General features: G+C 38.4%; 1 protein-coding gene across 3 annotated transcripts in view; it reads left to right on the top strand.

Annotated features, from left to right (window-relative positions):
- Window positions 1-1228: 1228 nt before the first annotated feature.
- Window positions 1229-26262, top strand: part of Kcnj3 (potassium inwardly rectifying channel subfamily J member 3) — a 145884-nt gene continuing 120850 nt past the window's right edge. Inside the window, exons 1-2 of one of the 3 annotated variants that reach the window (XM_051166123.1) lie at window positions 1230-2430; window positions 12049-12265. In XM_051166123.1, the coding sequence (XP_051022080.1) occupies window positions 1729-2430; window positions 12049-12265 (919 nt within the window). In that variant the 5' untranslated portion in view covers window positions 1230-1728. Of the gene's footprint in view, window positions 2431-12048; window positions 12266-26262 lie in introns of all 3 variants that reach the window. The other 2 variants (XM_051166122.1, XM_051166124.1) reach the window with 2 other exon arrangements.

Here is a 26262-nt window from a genome sequence, read left to right as displayed (position 1 = left end):
TTGCCTCTATTCTACCCACACACTAACTCTAGACATTCTAAACCATTCTCAGAGAATCCTTTTCAGAAAAGATTGGGAGTTTGCTGTTAGTGTGGCTCTTCTTGGTGTAGCCATTGTCGGGTCCCTCTGCTTTTGGAATTTTCGCTCTGAATATGCAGGTTTGAAAGCTGGAGCTCTGTTGATGATGCATCCGCAAGTCCTAGTATTCGCTTAAGAGAGAGCCCTAGAAATAGAGACATATTGTACTCGCAGAAAGCAGCATTTGTTGCTTGCTGGGGGCTTTCTGATTGATGCGGGGTGGAGGGGAGAGTTGGCTGTGGTTAGGAAACAGATTTAAAGCTGCTTCTCATTGGAGGGGCTCACATTCTCTCTAAGCTGCCAGACACTGCGGTCTCAACCAAGGCGCGGAGGTGCAATTCAGGCTGGTAGAGCAGCGGGGGAAGGCAAGGACAGGCGGGGCTAGTGCGGCTCTGCAGCTGATCACACGCACCAGCACACACACCTCATTCCGGTTGCTTCTGCTGGAGCCTCGCATCCTCCATCCACCCTGGGCAAGCAAAAGCGCGGACGTGGAATAGAAAACCAAGGGAAGGAAGATTCAGATGTTTCTGTTGCGAGGCACAGGAAAAGCTGGAGCAACGCCAGTGTTCAACCTGAAAGTCTGACCTCGCTTCAGCAGCCGCGCGTTCTCCTGGAAAGAGGGCACCGCGCGCAAGGGAAGACCAGAGACAGGCTTCCGAGTCAGTCTCTGTTTGGAGCACAAGGATCTTCTGGAGGAGACCGTGTAGTGACCCTCGAGAGGTGCGGAGCTTGACGCACCTGCACTGGATCTCATCGTGGAACACCAAGTAAAGTAGGAAGGGTCAGGCAGCCTAGAGCTTAGGGTGCTTGGCCAAGCTGCCTGTGCTGCTTGTAGGGCGCCTCCGCCAGCCCTCTGCCGCTGGGTGAGTGCGGGGCTTCAAGCGCTCCCCGGAGCGCGGGGGTGGCTTGGCGGCCCCGAGAGTCCACTCGAAGGCCCCGGGTGGTGAGCGTGGAAACTCGGCCGCCCGCGCACGGCAAGAGTACAGGTCTCTGGAGTCCCAGGCGGGGGATTCTGAGCCAACATAGCGTGGGTAGGGGGCGTTGCAGCATTGCCCGGCAGACATGCCTCTGGGCGGGATTTTGGCTAAAAGATAGGAGGCGGGAGTGACAAGGGAGCCAGGAGCCCCGGGGGGGTCGGGGGATCAGGGTGCAGCTGGGAGGGGGGAGGGCCCAGACCAAGCAGGTAGCGCAGCTTAGCAGCTTGGGGACTTGGCAGGTGAAGTGGGACTTGTTTGTCAAACTCATTAATTTTCAGCAGCCAGTCCAGTGGTACTGCAAGATAGTCGGGAGTGGGTGCTGTGGAAAGGTAAGAGGTGCCCGGGATGCCGATGGTGGGGTTAGAAAAGAGAAGCCTCAAAGAGCTTGGGGGCAAAATTTCACTTAGGTTCTTACACCTACCATCCCTCCTGCCTTGAATGTGAGGGAACACGTCTGTTTTACCACTGCTCTTGGAAAGAAAGCCTCTGTCCCAGGGGAGGAGAGGCGTCTGCTCGGGCAGAGACCGCTGCTACCTGCAGGGTGCTCCCCACCCCCAAACCCAGTCGCCTGCTCTCGTCCCCTGCCCCCACCTCCTTATTGGTGCTGGTTTGCAGCGCTTGGCTCCTGCGCCTCCGCTTCGTGTTTGAATCTGGCTCGCCCCTTCGTATTATGTCTGCACTCCGAAGGAAATTTGGGGACGATTACCAGGTAGTGACCACTTCGTCGAGCGGCTCAGGCTTGCAGCCTCAGGGGCCAGGACAGGGCCCGCAGCAGCAGCTTGTACCCAAGAAGAAGCGGCAGCGGTTTGTGGACAAGAACGGCCGGTGCAATGTGCAGCACGGCAACCTGGGCAGCGAGACCAGTCGCTACCTCTCGGACCTCTTCACCACCCTGGTGGACCTCAAGTGGCGTTGGAACCTCTTTATCTTCATCCTTACCTACACCGTGGCCTGGCTCTTCATGGCGTCCATGTGGTGGGTGATCGCTTATACCCGGGGCGACCTGAACAAAGCCCACGTCGGCAATTACACTCCCTGTGTGGCCAATGTCTATAACTTCCCCTCTGCCTTCCTCTTCTTCATTGAGACCGAGGCCACCATCGGCTATGGCTACCGCTACATCACCGACAAGTGCCCCGAGGGCATCATCCTCTTCCTCTTCCAGTCCATCTTAGGCTCCATCGTGGACGCTTTCCTCATTGGTTGCATGTTCATCAAGATGTCCCAGCCCAAGAAGCGCGCCGAGACCCTCATGTTTAGCGAGCATGCGGTGATCTCCATGAGGGACGGAAAACTCACTCTCATGTTCCGGGTGGGCAACCTGCGCAACAGCCACATGGTCTCAGCGCAGATCCGCTGCAAGCTACTCAAAGTAAGTAAAGCCCTCCCCTTTCCCACCAAGCATCTGCCACCCAGAAACACTATAAGATTCAATCCCCTGGGAATCACTCTACCCACTCCCGGGATTTTCCTTCCACCGCAGGTAAACTTCTTTGGGGCGGGATGGTGGTGGTTGGTGGTTGGTGGTTGGTGGTGGTTGCTAGTTCTGTTTTTGTCCCTATTCTTTTCCTCTTGTTTATCTTCCTCACCCAGGTGTGCTGTAGCACACCATGATGGTGATAGGCAGTGTTGTGGGCTCTCATGTTGCTGCTTTGCCCCGAGAGCACTTTTGATTTGTTGTCAACTCATTACTTTCTGAACAGAAGGCACTACAGCTTCCAAAATGAGTAATTAAATGCTGAAGCTGCCTCAAGTTTAGTTTGGGGTTTATCTTTAGTGTATGCCCCTCCCACCAGTACCACCAGGTGGATCAATCACTCTTCAGGACAAAGTAAGTATAACTGTGGTCATCTTTTAAACAAGCATAGCAGAACCAGGCACCTGTTCTTTAAAATTGTAATTTTTACTAAGTATTTTCCTAGAGATGTATTCTGTGAAAGCTTGAGTGCTTTTCCTGTAGAGGCTCTTGTTAATTTAATTCTTAATTGCCTGTTTCTATGAAGACTTTGTCAATTATAGATTTCACTTGAAGCTTTTCAGCATCCATTAAAGAAGATTGCTTCCTAACATCAGTGCTGTAAACACTAAAACGAGTTGCTCATAGCATAGATATTAAGGTAAGGTCCTCTTAGCCCTTATCACAACAAATAAGAAGAGTCCCCTAGCTGTTTATCAGTTAGAGTCAGGGGAAGAGGGATTAAGGTCTAGTTCTCTTTAAAGGACTACAGGTGTTACAATTCCTCCTCCTCCTCTTCTTCTTCTTTCTCTTCTTTCTTCTTTCTTATTCTGGTCCTCCTCTTACTCCTCTTCCTCCCCTGGCATTTTCCAGAGTGGCTGTAAAAAGTTCATAAATTGAAAATGATAACCTCAAATGAATGGTTCATTATTGAAAAAGATTAATCAGAGATTAAAGAAACATAACCAGGTTCAGAACTTAGAGGTAATAAAGCAACTGATATCTGAATCGAGATAAAATGTTGCCTTTGAAATTACAATGTACATCACTCAGCTATGTGTTACTTTATACAGTCCCAACTTATTATGCAGTAAAAAGTCTTCTCCCAATATTAAAAAAAAAAACAAAACATTTTGCTCTTATGTCATTTTCATTAGTACTTACAAGATCTCATCCTAATTATTTTTGACCAAGTTGACCAGTGCAGTGCTTGAATTAAAGCAGTTCACTTGCCCTGTCACTCTTCAACACATGAGAATTTCCTATACTGTATTAGTAAATAAATGGCATTTTTTTTTATATCAGAGGGTAAAATTTCAGCCTAGCTCTGCTGTACATTTTCATAAGGGTAGCTATGATTATATAGTTTCAGTTGGCATTGTTCTTTTATACACAATTACACACAATTACTATATTTAAGGTAGCATTTTGTTTTGTTAACATCTGTTTGAATTAAGCGGGTTGGTAGATTCAGCTAAGGAGATGAGTTAAAGACATGCTGTGGTAGTGGTACTTGTGTGTGCTCAATTCTATGTGTAGAGTGAACACTTTGTTTGCTTTACTAAAGAGGCCTTGTGGGCAGAGAGGAGTACTTGGAGAGTCCCAATGATCTCAAGGAATGTGTATGAATATCACTTTGAAACTCTCATTACGAGTAGTATATTGTAGGCACAAGAGTTCAAGTTACTGCCATTCCTTAATTTTTCAAAAAAAAAAAGTTGTATAATAAAATTAGTATGTTTTCGCATGCAATTTATTTTAGTTCTTTTAAACAAATTAAAGATATAATTAAAATTAATCTACACATCAGCGACACTGATGTTTATACTGAATTATATGTTCTTAGTCTCTACAGTAGTGCATATATTCATAAAGATTTTTTCTGTATATGCCATGCACCACTTTTATCAGAACAGTATCTCGAATTAAGACATAAAATATAATAATGTTGGATCATGGCGCTATATTAACACAAGGTGATAAAATCAGTATCACATTCAAATAATACATTACTAGTAATGTGCAGTCCTTATGATTTATTAGGAAGACAACAGTGCTGGAAAAAATTTATTAGCACCTGATATTAAATGTATATTGACTTTGTTTGTTTTTCTGCTAGGCAGAGTAGTTATAATGAATTCTTATAGTTTTTTATCATTTTCTTACACTACACTGAAAATATTTCATGTTCTACTCAGTGTTTAACAACATTCAACAAATTAGAAGGGACATTTGCTTTAATGAATGACCCCTATTTTCTGAAGTGACCTAAAACAGTCAACTACAATATGGGAGAAAAACTATATCAAATGCTAAAAGTTTTAAAAGTTGTTGTCAACTATACATATCCTTACAAAATATCAGTTCATGTATTCAAGTTACTACTGTAAAATATTTTAACAAACACCTTAAATGGTATATTTATGTTTCTTCAGTATACAATATACTGAACTTTCATGTCAATTAAAGCCAGTTTATTATTTAATCATTTTCTTACTTGTATTTTATTTGCTGAATCTAAAATTTCTTTGTTGGCATAAATTTAGATTTATTGAATCATTATAAACTACTTTGATTCTTGGGAAGACACAGAACAAGGGCATGCCTTTTTAATGCTAAATACTCTGAGGCTTTCCATGCATACTTTTTTGGAATCCAAAGTTATCTGATAGAAATGACTAACTTTTCTGTCTAATTGCAACTTTGCTTTTCCCATACAAGAAGGCATTTTGTGTTTAAAGTAAACCCCTTGGCTTCCCACTTGAAAACACTAAAATGTCTCTGAATAATCATGGGTAGGCCTGATAACTTTCTGGCTAGAGAGGTTTATATTTGCTTATGAATTAAATAGTAAAAGGTATAACTTGAAGATATTTTAAATATCTGTAATCTCAATAATTATCAATACACTTCTATAAAACTATTCTAAGGTAAATATTCTTGATATTTAATATTTACTTAGTTTTTAAATGGATTTTAACTGTCTTTCTATCATCCTAAAGAATAGGGATTAATTAATACTAATTAGTACCATGGCCACATTAATTTATTGTATCATCCTTAAGAAGTTTTAGTGAAAGTGCCTGGACAGGGGACTTGAAATCTCTGTGGTAGAGATGATGGAGCTTATGATCTTCTGTCCCTCTGAAGGAATTAGAAAGCTCGTTTTGTTTCCTGTCACTAGGCAGCCATTGATTGCCCTTACTAGAGGAAGAACAAAATGACCTTCGAGGGACCGCTCAATAATTTATAGTTGATTCCTCAGGTACTATCTTGTAAACTCAAACAAATATTTTTTACAATATAAATGAAAAGGCAACTATTTTTATAGCCACACTTTGAAAGAGGTATGCAGGAGTTTTTTTTTTTTATCCAGGCGAACATATTCTTATTTCTTCACATTTCTATCATTACCAAGAGTCACTGTTTTCCTCAGAAGACCATATGCAGCTTTTAACTTTCCTCTATTGAAAGGTAGTAGAGTGCATTTCTTTGTTCTTTTAACATCATGTGCATTGTCTGCATTCAGCTCTTCATTCTCCATATTTATGGCTAGTCAAAATTTGATGTGGTGTGATTTCTGTAATAAGGAATATGATCATGTTCAGATGCATCAGAAAACAATGTTACAGTCTGCAAAATCATTAAACTCTTTACTCCCTTCATAGTGCTGGGATCCTAAAGTCTCAGGAATGCCAGCAAGCCTCTGCCATAGAGACACAATGGTGTCCAAACTTAGATTTTCTAACAAATGTATTGGTTTGTCTTTATTTCATATCTTGCACTTAAATATGATTTTGCTTTTCACTGTATATAACATTATCTTGCCTTGCCTGACCCTCTTTTACAAATAGATCTTGGCCAAACTTTCCTTTATACCCCAACTTTCTTTTTAAAACACTAGTCTACAAAAACGTGTAAATCTGAGTAAGATCAAAGTTTTCTGCCAAAGTATTGTAGAAGTCTGACATGGTGTCCCTCAGACCTGGCAGGAGTTAACCCTGATATTGACTGGTTTTGATGGGTTAATAATAACCTAAAAAAATTAGTCCAGAAGCTATTTATCTTTGTTTTCATTGACACAAGGAGGACAATTCTCTAATAGGTACAAATTTGAGGTTCTTTCTAAAATCCTTTTCACACTAGTAGTAATATTTTTTAAAAATTTATTTTGGGTTTTATTTTAAATACAATATGCAGGATGCCTTGTGCTTATAAAATAAAGTATGAACACAAGTAAGGCATGTAAAAGCCCACAAGTAAACCACAGTAGGTAAGAACAAATCATAAAAGGAAGCAGGAAAAGGCATTTCATGGATTGAAGGGTGTTGTTGAGTAGGAAAGGAATGTGCAAACAAGGATGCAAATCCTGCACATAGTTATTCTAAAGCCAACAAAAGGCCCCCATGGTGACACAAAGCAGAGCTTTCATTTGAGCAGTACAAAAGGTTCACATAATCTATTATAAGGTAAATTACATTGCATCCAAATAAGGTACAGTCCTTTCATAAAAATGGTCATTTTATGTGTTAATTAACTTAGCATTTATTACAAAACATTTTTTTTTTTTTTTTTTTTTTTTTAAGATTTGAGAGTAATTTTAGTTCTACCTGGGCTAAAAAGTCAAGCTTTAATTATCCAACTGAACATGCAAAGGTCTATCGAAGACAGCCCTGATGAAAATTTAAGTCTATATGCTTCTCTACCTTAAATTCGGAGCTGCATGTCATAGGTTTTGTCATAATTGCTTTGAGTCGCAGAGGAAGTTCATTTCCTAGACTTAGCACATGTCTTAGCCATATTTCCTACTCTGAACTCTAGGGCAGTCTTCTCACTACACTCTATTTCTTTGTGACTCCATCATATACTTGGCGTATATAAGGTTGTAAATATGATAGGACACATTTAAAGAGAAGTGAAACTCCACATGTAAAGATAGAAGGTTGTAGGGAAGACTGTTTTTCCCTTTTCATCTTACTCTCTTCTCCTTATCTGTATTTTTGCTTTTTGCTGTATATAACATTATTTTGCCTTCCCTGACCCTCTTTACAAATAGATCTTGGCCAAACTTTCCTTTATACCCCAGCTTTCTTTTTAAAACATCAATCTACACATACTGTACAGGACCTTGTCATCTGAGAACTGTGGGAAATTGAAGGTATGACCAGGTCACAGACTATGGCGTAGTCAGGTGATGAGGAAGAGTCAGCATTATATTCACAATCTTGTGTCAGCTTCAAATCGGGGCAGGATTCAGTTCGGATGGGAGATGGGAGGTTAGCAAGTGTCTAGGCAGAATTAGTAAAGTGTAACTCTGGAGGAGAGTATGGACATTTGAGCACAAAATGCGCAAACGCACAATAGCTGAATCCAGGGCTACTTATGTATGCCTGGACAGTGGTAAATGTGTATGTGCACAGACCTTCAGTTATCTTTATTTCTTACACTGAAAGTAAAATAGTTGTCAAAAAGTTCCTCAGCTCCCCTCTGAGCATGTGTGATTTCATGCCTGATTATCTTATAGACTTTTTTGGAGTCTGAAAGAAGACCCAAAATCATTGGACGATATTGATTTTTTTCAAAGTCAAACATACCACTCTATATTTAGACAAAACCATTAAAATACATTCAGAGAGTTCATTACATGTGAATTCTGTGTGATTGAATATGTTTACATACATGTTTTAATATGAATAATAAGTTAGAAGTTATTACCACAATTAAAATTGTACAAAATTATTTCAAAAATCCATGTTCAAATTATAAGTTTACGATAAAAATATAAACAACTGGTAACCCTTAGAGATCTTCAATATTTCCACTAACTCAAAACTTTTGCTCCAATACATGTAACAACTAGCTTGGCTTTGGGGTGGTGGAGCTCTTTTTAGTATCTATCTGTGCTTCCAAAAAACTGAAATTCACAGTTGTTTGCAAGCCATTTTACATCAGAGTTTTATCAACTTATCTTAAATTGTTAAGAATTACCAATTTTCCTTTGCTTTGTTTCCTCCTACCTTTACTTATTTTCTCCCTAGTTCTACAGTTTTTATAAATCTTTGTAACCAGATTCTTTAATTTAAATATTTTGATGCCTTTATGTAAATTTTTAGCATCTGTCTTGTATTTGAAGGCAAAGTGAATTATTGTCTAATCAGACCAATATTTCACATTTTAGTCTGGGTAGTTGTCATGGTCTCTACTAATGTTGGAATAGGAAAATTGTACAAAAGCCACAAACACTCTGTTAAAGGAAACCTACTTCTTGATTCAGAACTCTTATCCTGACATAACTAAGGACTGTTAAATTCTTTTTATCTAAAAAAAATTTTGACTATCAGCAAAAATCTCTACATTAAACATAGTAGTTGTTAGCTACCCAAGAGAGGAAGCTGATGGCATAAAAGTGGGACTGTGTCATCCCGTGCTCACAATGTATAATCTTTATAAGACTATTTATTTAATTATCTTTACCACTTTACCTTTAGTTTTCATGTGCAGGTCTATGTCACAACTCTCTTTTTTTATTTTTATTATTCTTATTTGTCACAGTTCTTGAAACAAAAATTCCCAACTTCTCTTCTTGCACTTAAGTAACATAATTTTAGTTTTTACTTCATTAACTTTGGTCAGGCAAATCTTGGGACGTAGACTAGAATCAGGAGCTCCGAGAATATAATGGTTAGAAAGGCAGTATAGAATGTGTCTGTTTTGAGAATGAATGTAATAGGGCACATGCAGCTTTCTGCATCCTCAAAAGTGTTTGTCTGAGCGATGGTAAGAGACACACTTGACTCCAGTCAACTCCAGTCTGCAGTTCAGACCTCACAGAGTTCCAGTATTGCAAGCTCTCTCATCTCCAACAACATGCTTTTCACTTTTGACCTCCACCAAAGCTTTCTATCTGCTTCTAGCTATTAATAGACTTCTTAGTCTGCTAGCAAGTCAAAGAGACAAACAAAAATCAGAAACGAATACACTTATAGTTGAAATATCCAATGTCCTAACACAAATTATGAAGATTTGGATGATAAATTTGTTAAGTTTGTGTAAAGTACCTCAGGAAGTTGAACAATACATTTTATAGTAACTGCTGGAAATAAATTTAATACCTACGTGTTGGTCGCATCACTGATGTTACGAGAAGCATGAAAATGATCTTTTAAATAAATAAAGTTATTAGCACTTTCTCCATTGTGTCACATGTTAGGGAGATCTGGATAGGACACAGAGTTGAGAGGGGTTGATTGGTGAGAGGTAGAGTAGACAGCATGAATTTGAATATAATAAGTATTTTAAAAACGAACATATGCAGAATGAGAATAGAGAGGATCCATGCACACTTAAACCTAAATTACCCATAAGGCAATAAACCCCTTTACTAAACAATGAAGTATTCCCAATTCAAGCTTGATGATCTCCTGGTAGTCTGACTGTGTTTAGGCCACTTCATTTCATCAGTTGACGAAAGGGTAGAAAATATTAAGCGTAATAACTCTAAAGCCACAGGTACAAATAACAAATAGTTCCAAAATAATGCAGAATTTAGTGGTTTTTTTTTGTATACAGATATGATAATCAAAAAGTATCTTTTTTGGAGAAATATTACCAAAAAAAAAAAAAAAATTCTGAAAGTTTAAAGACGTTGTCCAGGCTGTGGTACAGAAAAAAAAAAAAAAAAAAAAGGAAAAAAAGAAAAGAACTTAGAGTAGGTAGGTAAATGGATGCAAATTATGGTCATCAATCCCGGATTTCAGAATATCACCTTGTGCTTGCGCAGCACTCATTGTTTCTAACCTAAGAGAACAATGAAGTGAGTTTTGTTTGTCTCTGTCCCTGTGTTATGTTTCTCAGTTATTATTTCCACATATGAATCAGTTAACATAGAACAGGCAGCTGGGAAGGTGTTAGTCTCTTTCCTGTTTCACTCATATGGGAAGATGCTGAGAATATAGATGTCTGAAAAAGCTTCAAGCAGGTACTTTTTGTGTGGATTTGGAAATACCAAATGTTGTCCAGAATAGTTCACAAGAACTGAGGTTTTAGTTTTTTTTGATAATCAGGTTTTCCCGCAGATTAAAAACAACAACAACAAAATGTAATCAGAAGACATCTCTTCCCCTCCTCTGTTCTGAAGAAGTACCTTTTCCTCCTTTTCTTCTACTTTCACATTCTTAGAGAAAAAAAAATTGGTCTCAATGTTTACCATCAATACTCTTCTAACACAAGTAAAATTTCCAGTGTTACCAGTTGCAACGGGGCCAGCCTCACATGGAGTCAGTTCAACTTTTAAAGATCTATGTGGCGACTGCAGCTGTGATATTATCACCACTGGGTCAAAACTACTCATGTTTTCCAGGAAAAGCAGATCATTCAACAATTATTCAGATTTTCATCTTTATTTACCAAACATGATTTACTTTAGTTACCAAATTTGTTGTGAATGAAAATTTGATTCCTGTTTTGACATATGTAGTTTTTGGGCAAACTCATACTCCTGATTTATTTTCATTTATTAAAGTTGCTAATGGAGGATCTTAAAAATACTGGGCATTTCCAAGTCCCACTAGATCACTGGGATAGAACCCTTCCACTATTATTTTTCTGTATGGATGTAACTACCCAGCTTTTATTTGCCTCATTTATATATGTTAAATCTAAATATTTGCTTGTACAACTATTGTATATAATAGATATACTAAAAAATGAAAACAAATGCAAAAAAAGAATGAATAAGCCTACTCTTATGGTTTTCTGATATTTGTTTTTTATCTGCAGTCAACTAATGTAACTCATATGTTGAATTAAGCTTTCTAGCGATTATGGTAAAACTAAATGCCACTGTCCTATGAGAGTCTTAATGCACTGCTTGTAGAAGACAGCTATATTAAAATTATATTTTGTTTTAAAAAGTTCAAAATTATAAACAAAGGAATAGAAAATTATATTACACTTTATTATTATTATTAGTTGCTTGAAAAGCATGAAGTAATAGCCTTTATGTTATGGTCCTTATCACAAGTAAGTATGAAAGTGTCTTTCCTGAAAAAAGCAATTATTCATTTTACTTTTCAAGAAATCAACAAATCTCTTTTTAATTTATGGCCAGTATTTTTAGCTTAAAAACTTCTAGTCTTATTCCAAAATTATTTCTTTTCTAAGGGAAAATAACTCTGGCATGCAACTGATAATAAGGCAGAGATTTCTTTCAAGCAGTGTGCACATACACACTGAGTTAGTTCCAGAGTTGTGCTCACAGCCATTGTTGGGGCAGGCATGTCTCCAAAGCTGAGGTGTTAGGGACTGGTTATTCTAGCAATTTTGTTTATTATAAATAATGCATGTATGTTCTGCATGCACTACGTGGGATTTCAGCCCACTTGGTAAAATATAGCCACATAATGATTTGTTTGGATTGCACAGCTTATGATTGATAGTGCCAAATGTTGGCAATGATGTATGTTACTTTTGGGCTTCCTTGAAAATTGTCAGTACAAGTGGTGATTTCTTCTCTTTTTCTGTGTGCTTGTCTAGTCTCGACAGACACCTGAGGGTGAGTTCCTTCCCCTTGACCAACTTGAACTGGATGTAGGTTTTAGTACAGGGGCAGATCAACTTTTTCTTGTGTCCCCTCTCACAATTTGCCACGTGATCGATGCCAAAAGCCCCTTTTATGACCTATCGCAGCGAAGCATGCAAACTGAACAGTTCGAGGTTGTCGTCATCCTAGAAGGCATCGTGGAAACCACTGGTGAGTAAGAACACAGATGTGCCGTCCAGTTTTTTCTGTTTAGAATTCTGTACAATGAATGAACCGGTCCCTTCTTTAACTGGCCTAATGGCTCATTTCACAAGCATGAAAGTAAAGGCACGCTGCTCAATATTCTCATTGTGTAAAACAGATACTACTACGTGAACGAAGATTGCTGTTTTGGTGGTTATATCCATGATATTAACCCAGGAATAATTATTTAAATTAAACTGAGATAATGACAAAATGAGCATGCTGTTCTATTTAACAACAAACTAAGATTTCCTATAGCTATAATTTTTCTTTCAAAATTTAAGGCAAAGAAATCTTTAGGTGTATTTAATGATCAGCCTGAATTCAATATCCGTGTTCCTGACTTGTGGTGATGAAATGGGGGAGGGAGTTCATTGATAAAGCTCTGGCATCTATGCTTGGAGCCTCAGAGGCAAGGGTCCTGTGTGTTTGTGTGTGCACACAGAAGCAAGGTTATTTATTGTTCAGAGCAGAGCAGCAGTTTTCCTAGCTAAATATTGACTATGGCTTTCTCAAAAAAAACAAAAAACAAACAAAACAGGACATTTTTCCTTTTCTGTTTCCTGCTTCAGTTTGAATAGTCCTTAAGCATCCAATGCCACTGAGGTGCTCAGAAATAAATTGCTATTCTCTGAGGAGCATTATGCAGGCAAAACAAAGAATCAATAAGTGTAAGTTTATTATTTGGTCATAAACACTGTCAGTTAAGGTTGGATCTTGCTATGCGCTTGAGAATAATGATACAAGACCCTATACAAAATTATTTATGTACATAAACAAATATATGTGCACAGGCCTTGAGTTTCGCATTTCCTTAAGGTGATAAAGAAGCAAAAATATTTTAGTTTTTCTTCTTTTAGACCAGTATCATCTTAATCTAGAAATGCTAATTCTTAAAGTATGTCAATACTGGAATTAACATTGTCAGATATATAAAGTCAAGGCTTGTATTAGGGTGTAAGGTCTTTCATTTTATAGCACCACTTGTCCAAGGAGTAGACAGGTGGTTGTTTTCATACCGAAGGCATAGTGACTGTAATTGGGCAAGAGACTTATTATTTCTGAATGAATTCTCTTTTTATTTTAAGTGAGGGCAATGTAGTGACCAACTCAGAACTGCTGTTTAACGTTACTTTTGTTCTTAATGTTTAGCTTTAAATTAAGAGTTTTTAAAATCAGTGACAAATGATTTACTTAATCAAACAGGTCTGAAATTTGACTTGTGTGCTTTGTTTTATGGTTTATACTCCTCACTCAGTTTTCATTCTAGAATCAAATAGTGTCAGTGCTTTTGTGAAACATGTTAATAAATAAAAAACCAATTTAAATTTACTTTAGATGTCAATATTATATTATTTATCACAATAAAATATTATACTAGAGCTTAGTAATAGAGATTCCCATTTTTACTACTATTTATAGTATGTACTTCAACATACCTGTTTATAATTTGTTAATTAATATTACAATTATTGAGATTAATAAGTCTTTCTTTCTTTCTTTGGCAAATTAGAAAATTCTTCCATTAGGTCATTACTTCTATAACTGAGAACTTATTCCTCCATTTGATTTCCTACCAAAACCACTGTAATTTTTAATCATGAAATCATTTTTCTATGTGTTTGAATAAACTAGACTAGGTAATCTACAGGTTAGTGCTATTTATCCCTGGTGATTATTTTAGAGTGTGTGTGTGTGTGTGTATGTTTGTGTGTGTGTGTGTGTGTGTGTGTGTGTGTGTGTGTGAGTATGTGTTTGTGTGTGTGTGTGTGTGTGTGTGTGTGTGTGTGTGTGTGTGTGTGTGTAGTGATTCCTTTCATTATTATTTCTACATCAATATCTTAAGGGCAAATGCTAAAACCATTTGCTATGTGATTTCAGTTGTAGTTCAGAAAATCAAGATGAGCAAATGATGGTGTATAAGGTCAGATGGGCTGCTATACCATCAGCTAGTCATTACTATTATTGGTTTTATTTTGATGACATTCCTCACTCTTGCATTCTATTTTGTCAGTTTTGTTGAGCCAACTGGTAGAGAATACTTTCCACAGGCAATGTGAAACTTGAATGGAGACTGAAGTAGTTCTTAAAGATTGCCTTGCACTGTGAAGAGTATAAATTCTCCCTCCTTAAAAAGAGATCTCTTAATTAAGAATAATATGAAACAAAATCACTATTTATAGTAAATACTTTATGTATGGAAAATTCATCTGAGATTTTGTTTATATACCTGCTATAGCTAATAGAATAGGAGACTATTAAAACTTTTGAAAAGCTATTTCTAACCCCCATGTCCCCGGTTGATCAAAACAGCACACTTTGAGTTTATTTGATCACTTAAATTTATATTGAAATGTACTCAGACTCACCTTGAATGGTTTTTTTCCCTTAAGCCTTTATCTACCATAAAAATTTTCTGTCTCACAGTATTCATTTTGGGAAATAAAGCAGGTATCAGTGAGATTGTAAGAGGCAAGGACACAATTTTCTCCTCCAGTTTTTGGGTACAATGCGTTGGGGATGACTATGTTCTGTGTGTAACTTTCCAATGAGACTTCTGTTAAGCTTTCCCTTATGAGGTAAGTATTTATTGAATATATGTTTTGTGCTTGCAAAAACATGAGGGACTAGGGGTATAATGAGATCTTAGGCAGGAAACCTTTCTGTCCTGTGGTTTATATTGTAAATAAGCAAAATGTTATCATTATTAAGAATTAAATAAAACCAAACCAAGAACAGCTCCCAACCAAAAAACATACCAGCCAATAGTCAGAGATGTCAATGGCTGTAGACTACTTTAGGTTGATGCTCAGAAAATGTTTTAAAAGGGGTGACACTTAAACCAAATCTTATCTTGTTGGTCTAAGGGCAGAATGACAAGTCTTCAGGAACAGTTGATGCAAAGATCTGAGTATTTAACACATTTGATTTATTGTAGTAACGAAGAGAAAGCTTGTGGTTGGGGAGCAGGGCTAATAATGTGGAGTGTAAGGTGAGAAGTTAAAGACAAGGGGCCAGCCCACACTACAAAACTATTGCTTCACTAAAAGCAAGCAAGATGGGTTCTTTAGAAAGAGTAATAATCATGTAGTAAACTCAACGTGTACATAACAAAAAGCTATGCTTCCTTTCTGACATGTAGTTTATCTAGAAGTTATTAATAATTGTATTGGAAAAGTTCTAGACAGTTGCTTATTTCCTTTTGACCATCCTCACCTTCTCTGGCCTCTGTGGACTTGCACTCCACAGCTGGTCACTTCCAGACAGTATTTTACTAAGAGTTTTTCTTTAAAAAAAAAAAAAGGGTAATTAATTAATTTATTTATTCACTTTACATCCCAATCACAGCCCCTCCTTCCTCTCATCATCGTCTCACCCTCCCCCACTCTTCCCCATACTCACCTGCTCCTCAGAAAAGGGGAGTACCCTCCCCCCCACATACCTCAGCACATGATGTTGCACCGGGACTGAGTGCATCCTCTTCTCCTGTGTCCTGGTAAGGCAGCACTACCAGGAGGGGAGAGATCAAAAAGCAGGCACCCGAGTTCATGTCAGAGACAGCCCCTGCTCCCCTTCTAGGAAACCCACAGGAAGCCTGAGCTGGATTTCACTAACATGTGTGTAGGGAGCCTGTGCCCAGTCCATGCATGGTTCTTGGTTGGTGCTGCAGTCTCTGCAAGCCTGTCTGGGCCCTGGCTAGTGGGCTTGGCTGGTCTCCTTGTGGAGCTCCTGTCACTCCTAGGTCCATCTATCTTTTTCTTCTCATTTTCACAAGACTCACTCCGCTTTGCCCAATGTTTGTCTGGGAGTCTCAGCATTTGTTTCAACACACTGCTGAGTAGAGCCTCTCAGAGGACAAGATGGTAGGCTCCCTTCTGCAAGCATAACAGAGTATCTTTAATAGTGTCAGGGATTTGGCTTTTCCCCTAGGTGGGTCTCAGGTTTGGTTAGGAATTGGTTGGAAATTCCCTCAATTTCTGCTTCTTTATCCCTGCACATGTTGTAGGCAGGGTAAATTTTGGGTTGATGTTTTTGTGGGTTGGTTGGTATTCCTCTTCCTCCGCTAGGAGTCCTGTCTAGTTAGAGGGTGTCCTCTTCAGTCTTCATGACCCTTGCTACTAGGTGTCTCAGCTAGTGTCACCTTCATATCCTCCCAGGAGCCTACCCTGTCTCAGGTCTCCAGCTTGTCACCGAGATGCCCCTGCCCTCCATTTCCCTTTTCTCTGCAGGCCTTCTGTCCTTCTGCTCTCCACAAGTCTGATCTCTACCCTCAAATCTTTCTTCATTCCCTCTGCTCCCTCTCCTACCTTGTCCCTTCTTTTCAACCATTACTGCTGTCTATTCTATTCTCCTTTCTGTGTAAGATTTAAGCATCCTCTCTTGGGTCCTCCTTGTTACTTGTCTTCTTTGGGTCTGTGGATTGTAGCATGGTTATCCTGTACTATGTGTCTAAAATCTGCTTTTAAGAGAGTATTTGCAATATGTGTCTTTCTCTGTTTGAGTTACCTCACTCAGTATGATCTTTTCAAGTTCCATCCATCTGATTTGAAATTGCATGATAATTCCTTGTTTTTTAAAATTGAGTAGTATTCCATTGCGTAAATAAGCCAGAGTTTCTTTATCCATTCTTCTTTTGATGTACATTTAAGTTATATCCGGATTCTGGCTATTACAAATAGAGCTGCTATGAATATAGTTGAGCAAATGTTCTTGTATGGTGGAGCATCTTTCGGGTATATACCCACTAGCAGTATAGTTGGGTTCTTGATGTAGAGCTATTCCTGATTTCCTGAGGAAGTTCCCATATTGATTTCCAAAGTGGTTGTACAAGTTTGCTCTCCCACCAGCAATGGAGGCGTGTTCCTCTTTCTCCACATCCTCTCCATAGTGTGCTGTCACTTGGGCTTTTGATCTGAGCCATTCTGACAAGTGTAAGATGAAATATCAGAGTTGTTTTGATTTGCATTTCCTTGATGATTAAGGATGCTGAGAATTTCTTTAAGTGTTTCCCAACCATTTGATATTCCTATGTTGAAAATTCTCTGTTAATCTCTGTACCCTATTAATTTTTTAATTGGATTATTTGGTTTGTTGGTGTTTAATTTCTTGAGTTATTTGTATATTTTGGATATTAGCCCTTTGTCAAATGTAGGCTTGGATAAGATCTTTTCCCAATCTGTAGAGTCTGGCTTTGTTCTCTTAACACTGTGCTTTGTCTTAGAGAACCTTTTCAGTTTTAAGAGCCAACACAATTATTTACAGATCTTTAAAGAGCAATTTAAAACTTCGCATAGAAAAACAAAACACCCAGACTAGCTAAAACAATCCTAGACAATAATAGAACTTGGGAGGTATCTCCATCCCTGATTTCAAGCTATACTGCAGAACAATATCAGTAAATGTTTCATGGTACCGTGATAGAAATAGACTGATTGATCAGTAGAATAAAATTGAAAACCCAGAAATAAACCCACAAATGCACAGACACTTGATTTTTGGCAAAGGAGCCAAAAATCATACAATGGAAAAATAAAGCATCTATAAGAAATGGTGCTGGTCTAAATGGATGGCTACATCTAGAAAACTGCAAATATATCCATATTTATCACACTGCACAAAACTCAAGTCCAAGTGGATCAAACACCTCAACACAAAACCCTAAATCTACTAGAAGAAAAAGTAGGAATCAGCCTTGAACTCACTGGCATAGGAGATAGCACAGGCTCTAAAATCAACAAGTAATAAGTCAGACTTCTTGATATTAAGAATTTTTCAATTTCACATTGCTTTTGCTTCTTCTTGCTCCTGTGGTCTTAGTAGGAATAGAAATGAGCTGGATGTAAGAAATTAGAGTCTTTCTGATTTCTACAAAGAGTTAGGGACCAGCCTAGGACTTCTAAGTTAACAATTTCCCCTTTTCCTTGGTAATAATCCAGTGATCAGACTCAGATTGTTGCCCCCTTTAATTCAAATGAGCCAGGCTCCCATATATGCCAAAACCTATCTGGTATCCGGCAATAGTCTTTTCATCCTTGCTCACGCAGCACGTTCCTGAGGTAGACTGCACCTCTAATTCTTGTTCTCTTCACTGCCTTTCCCAGGAGAGAGAGCACTGCTGGACGCAAACAAAGCACTGCAGATTTGGCTCATTAGAACTGGATGCTTTCAGGCTTCAATCTGGTTTCTGCTGCTATTTGGCAGTCTTTTTAATTGTCTTTTCTGTACTCTCAGGCTCAGTCCCCATGGGATCTATTTTAGACCTTTTCTCTCTCTCCATGCCCCCAGTCCCAGCTGTCCCAACCCTTTCCTGGCATGTCATATTTCCAACTCTTCTATTAAAAACTATGTGACACTCCAGTTTTTGTACATTTCTTTACTTTCACCCTCTTCTCATAGTTATGTTCATTTTCTCTTCTAGAATTTTTTAAAATGAAGGCTGTAGCTTCTCTTTTTAATTCTCTTTTGAGACGGCTTCATAATCTCTAACCAGGCTGGCCTGGACCACATGACAGCCTTGCCCCATGTTTCTGAGTGCTGTTCTAACCTGTGTGAGGTAACACATCTGGGTGAGTTAAATGTCTTGAGCATTGGTGCCTACCATCACTGTATCCTACTCAGGACCTACCATCTTCTCATTGATACTTCTTTTCTGTGCTCTAAAATTTTCTCAGTTCTTTCCTCAGAGAAGTGCTGTTATTTTTTTCATTTATACTTTGGAGGTTTTTCTGGGTCCAGAAGCATGGCATTGCCCCCTTTTTTCTACCTTTCTTCTTTGCAGCATTTTCTAGCCATTCCTTATATCCTTTATTTCTGCATCCTTGCCCTACATCATCATTTTTTTTTTTTTGATGATTCTCCCAAGCCCCCTGACTCTGCTTATTTTACTTTCCAGTTTAGACACTTGAGGTTTTTTGTTTGCTTCTTTGTCTGCTTGTTTTGTTTTTGCAATCAGCTCTCACTACTTTGCCATTATTCTACCCATCCCCAGTTATGAACCATTGCTTCACTCATGATCTTGTATACTCTATTAATTACACATCACTGTTCACTTAGATCTTGCCATTTTTTTTAAAATTTAGATTTCCTTTTGCAAAGTACTATACTGTCGTCTTATCTTCAAGTTACAATGTATTTCATTTTGGAACATTTATCTGTTTTACTAACAGATATTTTATAACAGGCCATATCCAGCTAATTTATTCATTGCACAAACACATCATAAGAACTTATTATTGCAGACCCTACAAAAGATGTAAATTACAAAAACAAAAATCCTGCTCTGTTACTTAGTCACATTCTTATGCAAGGAACAGAATAAACAGGGGGTAATGGCCATCATCAAGTGGGGAATGCTGTTTAAATAAACAGTAATGCAAAGTAAGGGGAAAGAGAGGCCAAAAGGCCACAGTGAAAAGTGGACAGCTGAACACGAAGTGAAAGAAGTAACTCAGATAAGGTGGCCCCGTGTAGAAGAGCCAGCTGGTGAGCGTGTGCACAGGCAGACACATCTGTCCTTAGTAATGTCTGCGCTGTTGTTGTGTTCTCACCTTCTCCCCTCTATTTAAGCACGCATCACGATGGCACTTCCAAATCACAGTTGCTCAGAGGAGGATGTCGCTCCTGTAGGAGCTCTCTGCACAACAGCGAATGGCACACGGCAGCCTAGTCCATTCCCTTAAGACACTTTCATCACATGCTTGTGCCCAAAATCCTAACAACTCTACCAAAATACACACTTTTTATTTTTTATTTTCAGAAAACTAGGCTTCACCTCTTCTTATAAAGCTCATGCACTCACACTCACTTTTGCCTCTTTTGCTTGTGATCATTCTAATTGTCTAGTATGCCGTTACTGTCTTTCCCTAGGCTGCAAGAGCAACCGTAAACACCGAGTCCTTCCTCAGGAATTGAGCCTATACTTTCCTTGAGTAGGTCACTGAAACTTTTTGCCATGCAAGAGTTATTATACAAATGCTCATTTTAGAAGATATTAAAATACAAATATGCAAAATAGAGACTTCCTCTCAATTCCAGTTGTTGTGTTATTAGCATGTTGATTGATAACTATTCAAATGTCTGTGTTCAGTTATAGTACTGTGCTCAGTGTTCTGTTTTATAACTTCCTTTATTATATTATCTGGTGTTTGCTTTCTTTATGTCAAGTCATAACGCTGCATCATTAATCTGAATGGCTTTATTATATACTAACATATGTCATCTTAATTTTTTATGAATTGGCCTCTAATCTATAATATTAGATATTTTCTTTTTAACAGGGTAGACACTTTTAATAACTTACATTTATTTACCTCCCTGTCACTGTTTTAGATAAACTACTAGAGATGGAATTATTGGGCATGCTGGTCGGTTTTTCTTTACTTGACACAATCCAGGATCATTTGGGATGAGAGAACCACAGTTGAAGAACTATCTCTCTCAGACTCACCTGTGGGCCCATCTATGGACCATTTTCCTTCATGAATGATTAATGTAGAAGGACTCAACCCATTTAGGTTGTAAGGCTCCTGCGAGGTGGCTTTGATATGTAAGAAGGCTGGTGGAATAAGCCAAATACAGCTAGGCAGCGAGCAAGGCAGTCCCTCCATGCCGTCTGCTTCAGTTTCTGTCTCCCCATTCCTGCCTTGTTTTTCCCACATGAACTATAACTCATAATCCAAAATATCCTTCCCTCCCCAAGTTGGTTTTGGTTAACATTTTGTCACAGTAAGGAAAAGCAAGCAAGGGCACTGGGTCAACAAGTATATAAGTCAGCTAGCCTTTATTCTACTTTTAATTAACTTTTAATTATTCTTCAGTGTTGGAGATTGAACTCAAGTCCTTGCTGGTGTTAGATAAGCATTGTATCATGTTACCATATTTAATCTGTTTTTACGTTTTTTTTTTTAATTTAGATTTTAAATTTATTTTATGTGTATGAGTGTTTTGCCTTCATATGTGCAATTCTGGTGCCCACAGAGGTCAATAAGGCATCAGATCCCCCTGGGACTACAGTTACTGATAGTTCGGAGCTGTCAAGTGGGGAATGGGATTGCTCCTGGGTCCTTTGCAAGATTAACAAGTGCTCTTAACCACTAAGCCATCTTTGCTGTCACCTGCTCTTTTTTGCAATACATATCTCAGGAGCCCTATCTGAGATGTTAGTGTCAGTAAACAACTGTAAGTTAATGTGCTCATTTCTTCATATGTTTACCAAAAATAAACATTTAAAAATGTTCATTATTACTACTCTTCAATTAGTGATGAGGTAAAAAATATTCTGCCTGCTTGCCTACTGCCTGTGTTTTGTGTGTGTGTGTGTGTGTGTGTGTGTTAGAAATTGTTGATTAACATGCCACCCTTTTTTCAATAAATTGCTTCTATAACTAGTAATGTAATATTCTTGGTAGACCGTATTTTTGATATAAACATTTTCTTGATGTATATTGTATTTATTTTATAAGTACTTTATTACAGATAAGGCAGGAGGTCATCAGAATGGTACTGGTATCTTAGCCAGATGGACAGCAAGTGTGGCCACTGAGGGTTTATGTTCCTAAGGGCATCATAGACCATTTGGAATGCTAAGAGACATGTAGAAAGACTGACCAAAACCAAGCTTGTGCTGATCCCCAGTAACTTTCCAAATGTAGAGTAAAGACAATAAAACCGTGAAAAGTATTAAGTAGGAGTGTGCTGTGATTGTACTTCATGGTGGAAAGATCCCTCTGGCAGCAGGTGGAAGATTGATTCAGTGCATCAGAGACAGACTAGAGACCAGTCATTAGGCTGCTAAAACAGGCTAGAGCAGAGGTAATTGAGTTCTGTTTGAAATTTTGTGGCTGTTGGAAATAATGAAAAAAGCCTCCGGTTTGAAAGCTGTTACTTGTGATTAAACAGGGATGGTGGAGAAAAAAAGGCCCTAGGATCCTTCCTACTGAACTTCTAGTTACTGAGAAATAGTAACTGAACAGCCTAGTGGGGAGAGTGTAATAAATACAACAGCAGTAACAAGCTGTTGACTCTTCCTTACCCACAAAAAAGGCCTTAAAACAGTAATTCAAAGAGCAACATCGCACCTTTCTTGTAATTGAAATGCATCATAATTTTCTTCTCTTGATGACTTTACAGTATTTTGCTTTATTATCTGTAATAAGTCATCGGCCCTTTCTGATCTACTGGGAAACAGCAGTCAGCTGACTGCCTTGTGGTCGCTTAAATAAGGCTACTGGACATTTTATTCATCTTTTCCAATTCCTCCCTTACTAGCTTTTGAGTGAGTCAAACCTATAATCTGTAACTCACAGTTATGCCCTTCCTATATCAGTGCCATGTAATCTGTATAGATGGAAGATCTCTAAGTAGCATCTTTTTCTATGTAGTGACTCCTATGATTCGTTATCCACTAAATACTTACTGCTTCTTAGTTGTGAATGTATGTACACTTCTTTTTAGCCCTTAATTTACTGAGTCAACATAAAACTCAGAGACTCAGGTCCCTGTTTAAATGAAAGCAACCCTTCACAAGCTGTTTCTGAACAAAATTATGTCTTACTGTTTTCTTTCAATAGGTCATAGCAGAAAAATTTCAGGCTTTAAAAAATAGTGTTTATGTATTAAAGTGTGGAGGAGGATGACTAACTAGAGCAGCCGGCTACTAAGGAGCTTTGTGGGATGTAGGAACTTCAGTGAGAAACCCAAAAAAGTCCTGAGCAAACAGAGATGGTTGAGCACACTCTGCAGCAGTCCAGATTATTTGCTCAAACTTCCTAAGTGCCAGATTCAGTTCTGATGAATTTTTCTTCATTGACAATGCAATAGATTTGTCAGCGCTCACATTTGTTATCTTTCACCATTTCACTGATTCTCCATTTATCAATATTAATATCTCAAACAAAAATAACATTTACTATTAGTTTGCCCATTATTTATAACTGTTCTTCTAGAGTTTGTTTGATGCAATTTGTAGCATCTTTAGATGGGAAATTCCCATTTCCCATGCAGCAGTTTAATGTGAGGGGAGACTCCTGGGCATGCACTTGCCTGGTTGGTTTTGATGCTGTTATAGTTTTGTCTCAGGCTGCTATGAGCAAAAGAAGTTAGAAAACCTCCTTGATAACACAGTTAAGTATTAAGTATAAGCAACAAGAAATTGTATTGGAAAACATAATTTTTATCTTTTTTTATTAAATATATTCTTTTCTCATACAATATAATCTTATTGCAGTTTCCCTCACTGTACAACTCCCATTTCCTCCCCATCTCTTCTCCTGTCTGAATCCATTGCTTTTCTGTCTCTCCTTAGAAAAGGACAGATTTCAAAGAGATAAGAACAAAGCATAAAAAAGTAAAATAAGATAAAACAAGAGCCATTGCATCAAAACTGGACAAGCCAAGCCAACAGAAAAATAAAACAGCTCCAAAAGAAGGCACAAAAATCAGAGATGACACATTCACACAGTCAGGAGTCCCATAAAAACTCTACACTGAGAAATATAGTATAAATCCAGAGGACCTGGTGCAGGCCTACGTAGACTTGTGATTGCCGTTTCATTCTCTGCGAGTTCATATGACATTTACTCAGTTGTTTTACAGGGCCTTGCAATCTTGGTGTCCGCCATTCCCTGTCTCCCTCAGTCCTTCTGCCTACTCTCTCTTGGGGTTCCTTGGATGCTGAGGAGAGGGATTTGATGGAGTCATCTCATTTAGAAATGTGTGTTTCAGAGTATCTCTCCCTCTCTCCCTCTCTCCCTCTCTCCCTCTCTCTCTCCCCTCTCTTTCTCTGTGTGTGTCTCTCTTTCTCTGTCTCTAGCTCTCTGTTCTGTCTCTGTCTCTCTCTGTGTCTCTGTCTCTGTCTCTCCCTCTCCGTCTCCACAATATCTGTGTGTGCATCTCTATATTTGTCTCTATGCACTGCTGAAGGATGCTTTTCTGATGCTAGCTGAGCAAGGCAACCATTTATAACTATTGCAGAATATCAGAAATCATTTTTATTGCTACTTTTATCTTTTGTATTATTTTTTTGTTTTTATAGACCATAGAACTTGGTTTTACCCTAAGTCTCTGGGCCATAAGGTCTCTGGTTCCTTGGCCACCTAATCAGTGTCAAGTATGGATTCAGTCTCATGGACTAGGTCTTAAATCAAATCAGACATCAGTTGGTTACTCTCACAAGGTTTGTGCCACCTTTGCCCTAGCATAATTTGCAGGGCAAGGTTTTGTGATTGTGTTGTCATTTATGTTTTTGTTTTGGTAGCTTGCTGAGTTACATGTCAAAGATACTAGGACATGGAGGGAAAGGTCCTTTGTAAGCACTAGCTTGTCTAAAAGTACTTTTGATTATGATAGCTCTCGAATTAAATACCCAACTACAATATGTCTTTATACTTTAAAAGACCTATTGACTAATTTTATGTGTGTGTCTGCGTGTGTGAGTTTGTGTGCCACTGTGCACGTGTCTTGGTCAGATGACAACTTTCAGGAGTCTGTTCTTTTCCTTTACCATGTGCAATCTAAAGATTAAACTTGAGTCATTTTTGACATGAAACACCCCGGCCAACTCAGACAGCTTGCTGCTCTCTCAACTGCAGTACTCAGATCTTTGGGCTTGCATAGCAATTGCTTTACCCACTGAGCCATTTCACTGGCCCTCGATGGCAATACATTCTGAGTCAACTTTCCACATCAGTGCGTGCTAAAACTGAAAGAGAGCACAGCTCTTTAAACTTGTGCAATCTTCAGAGATGGGGTTGTGTTGATGCAGACTGTGCTTATCAATGTAGCCAAATGCAAATCAATGTGGGAAGGAAACAGTGAAAATCAGGGGTTTGAATTAAAATGTGTTGTTGTTCATCATCCTAACTACGAACAAGATGTGATATCTATTGTGGAACACTGTGTAAGGATGTCACATAAATGCCAAACAAGAGTGCTGGTGCCATTCACGGATGGAGACTTGCTGCACACTCATTAGATGCAGAACACCATGTGCGATAATTTATTGCTGCACAGGAGGGAGTAGCATCATGCTTATGACAAAGTTCAGAAAGACGATTTCATTTCACAAGAAGACAAACATTGGCAATTAGTCAATGCCAAACCGATTTGGACCTTTCTTTTCTGGGGACACATTTGCAAGGACAACAGAGGGTTTTACTAGACAATGATAGCAAAGGGATTAGATTCTAGATTCAGATAGAGTAAACATCCTTTGACAGATTAGGATTCTAAGCCCAATTTGACAGTCTCACTGTGATTAGTTTTACTCTGTTATTCTCATATCTTATGTTGTGTGTGAGAAAAAAAGCTAAGATCAGTTCATTGTGGGGACAATAGCATGGAAATTCATGTGGATTTCAGAGCTATTCTGTCATTGCTGCTGCCCAGTACAAGCACCAAAGCAAATGAAGTAACACGGAGTTATTTTTAACAGCTTTAACTTCTTAATATTTATTCATATTAGTAGCAAAGTGGAATCAAGACATCAAAATGGTACCTCTATGGAAAAAGACGTGGAGAAAAGGGTGGATGGGTATCGATCGTATGTTGTTCAATGAAAACTTACCATTGATTTTACTTCTTTTGTTTGTTCATTGGCTGTATTTGTTTAGTTTCTTTTACTAATAATTTCTTCATGAACCTATGAGTAGCTTGATCCATGGCTGCTGTCAAACTCAGGGCAGAGCTGTGTCTAGACTGCTACTGAGAGATGATTAGATCTTACAGCTCTTTAAAGAAAGAAATTCTTAGTCTCTCTCAAATTGCTGTCAAATAATTTTCCATACATCTCTAAGCTATTTTTAATTTAATTTAATCTCTTCACTTCATTATATCTAATTTAATTTTTATTTTTACCTATTGGAAACTGTTCTGTTTTCAGAGCCATCATTAGTCATGTGTAGTACCAGGTGACTTTGGCTATGTGTTACCATTAAGTACAGGTAATATTGACTCTTTAAAAGTAAGCT

Source organism: Acomys russatus, chromosome 24 (genome assembly GCF_903995435.1).
Source record: "Acomys russatus chromosome 24, mAcoRus1.1, whole genome shotgun sequence".
Classification (NCBI taxonomy): domain Eukaryota; kingdom Metazoa; phylum Chordata; class Mammalia; order Rodentia; family Muridae; genus Acomys; species Acomys russatus.
The sequence above is the reverse complement of the archived record's forward strand: the minus strand, read 5'-3'. Positions and strand labels throughout refer to the sequence as shown.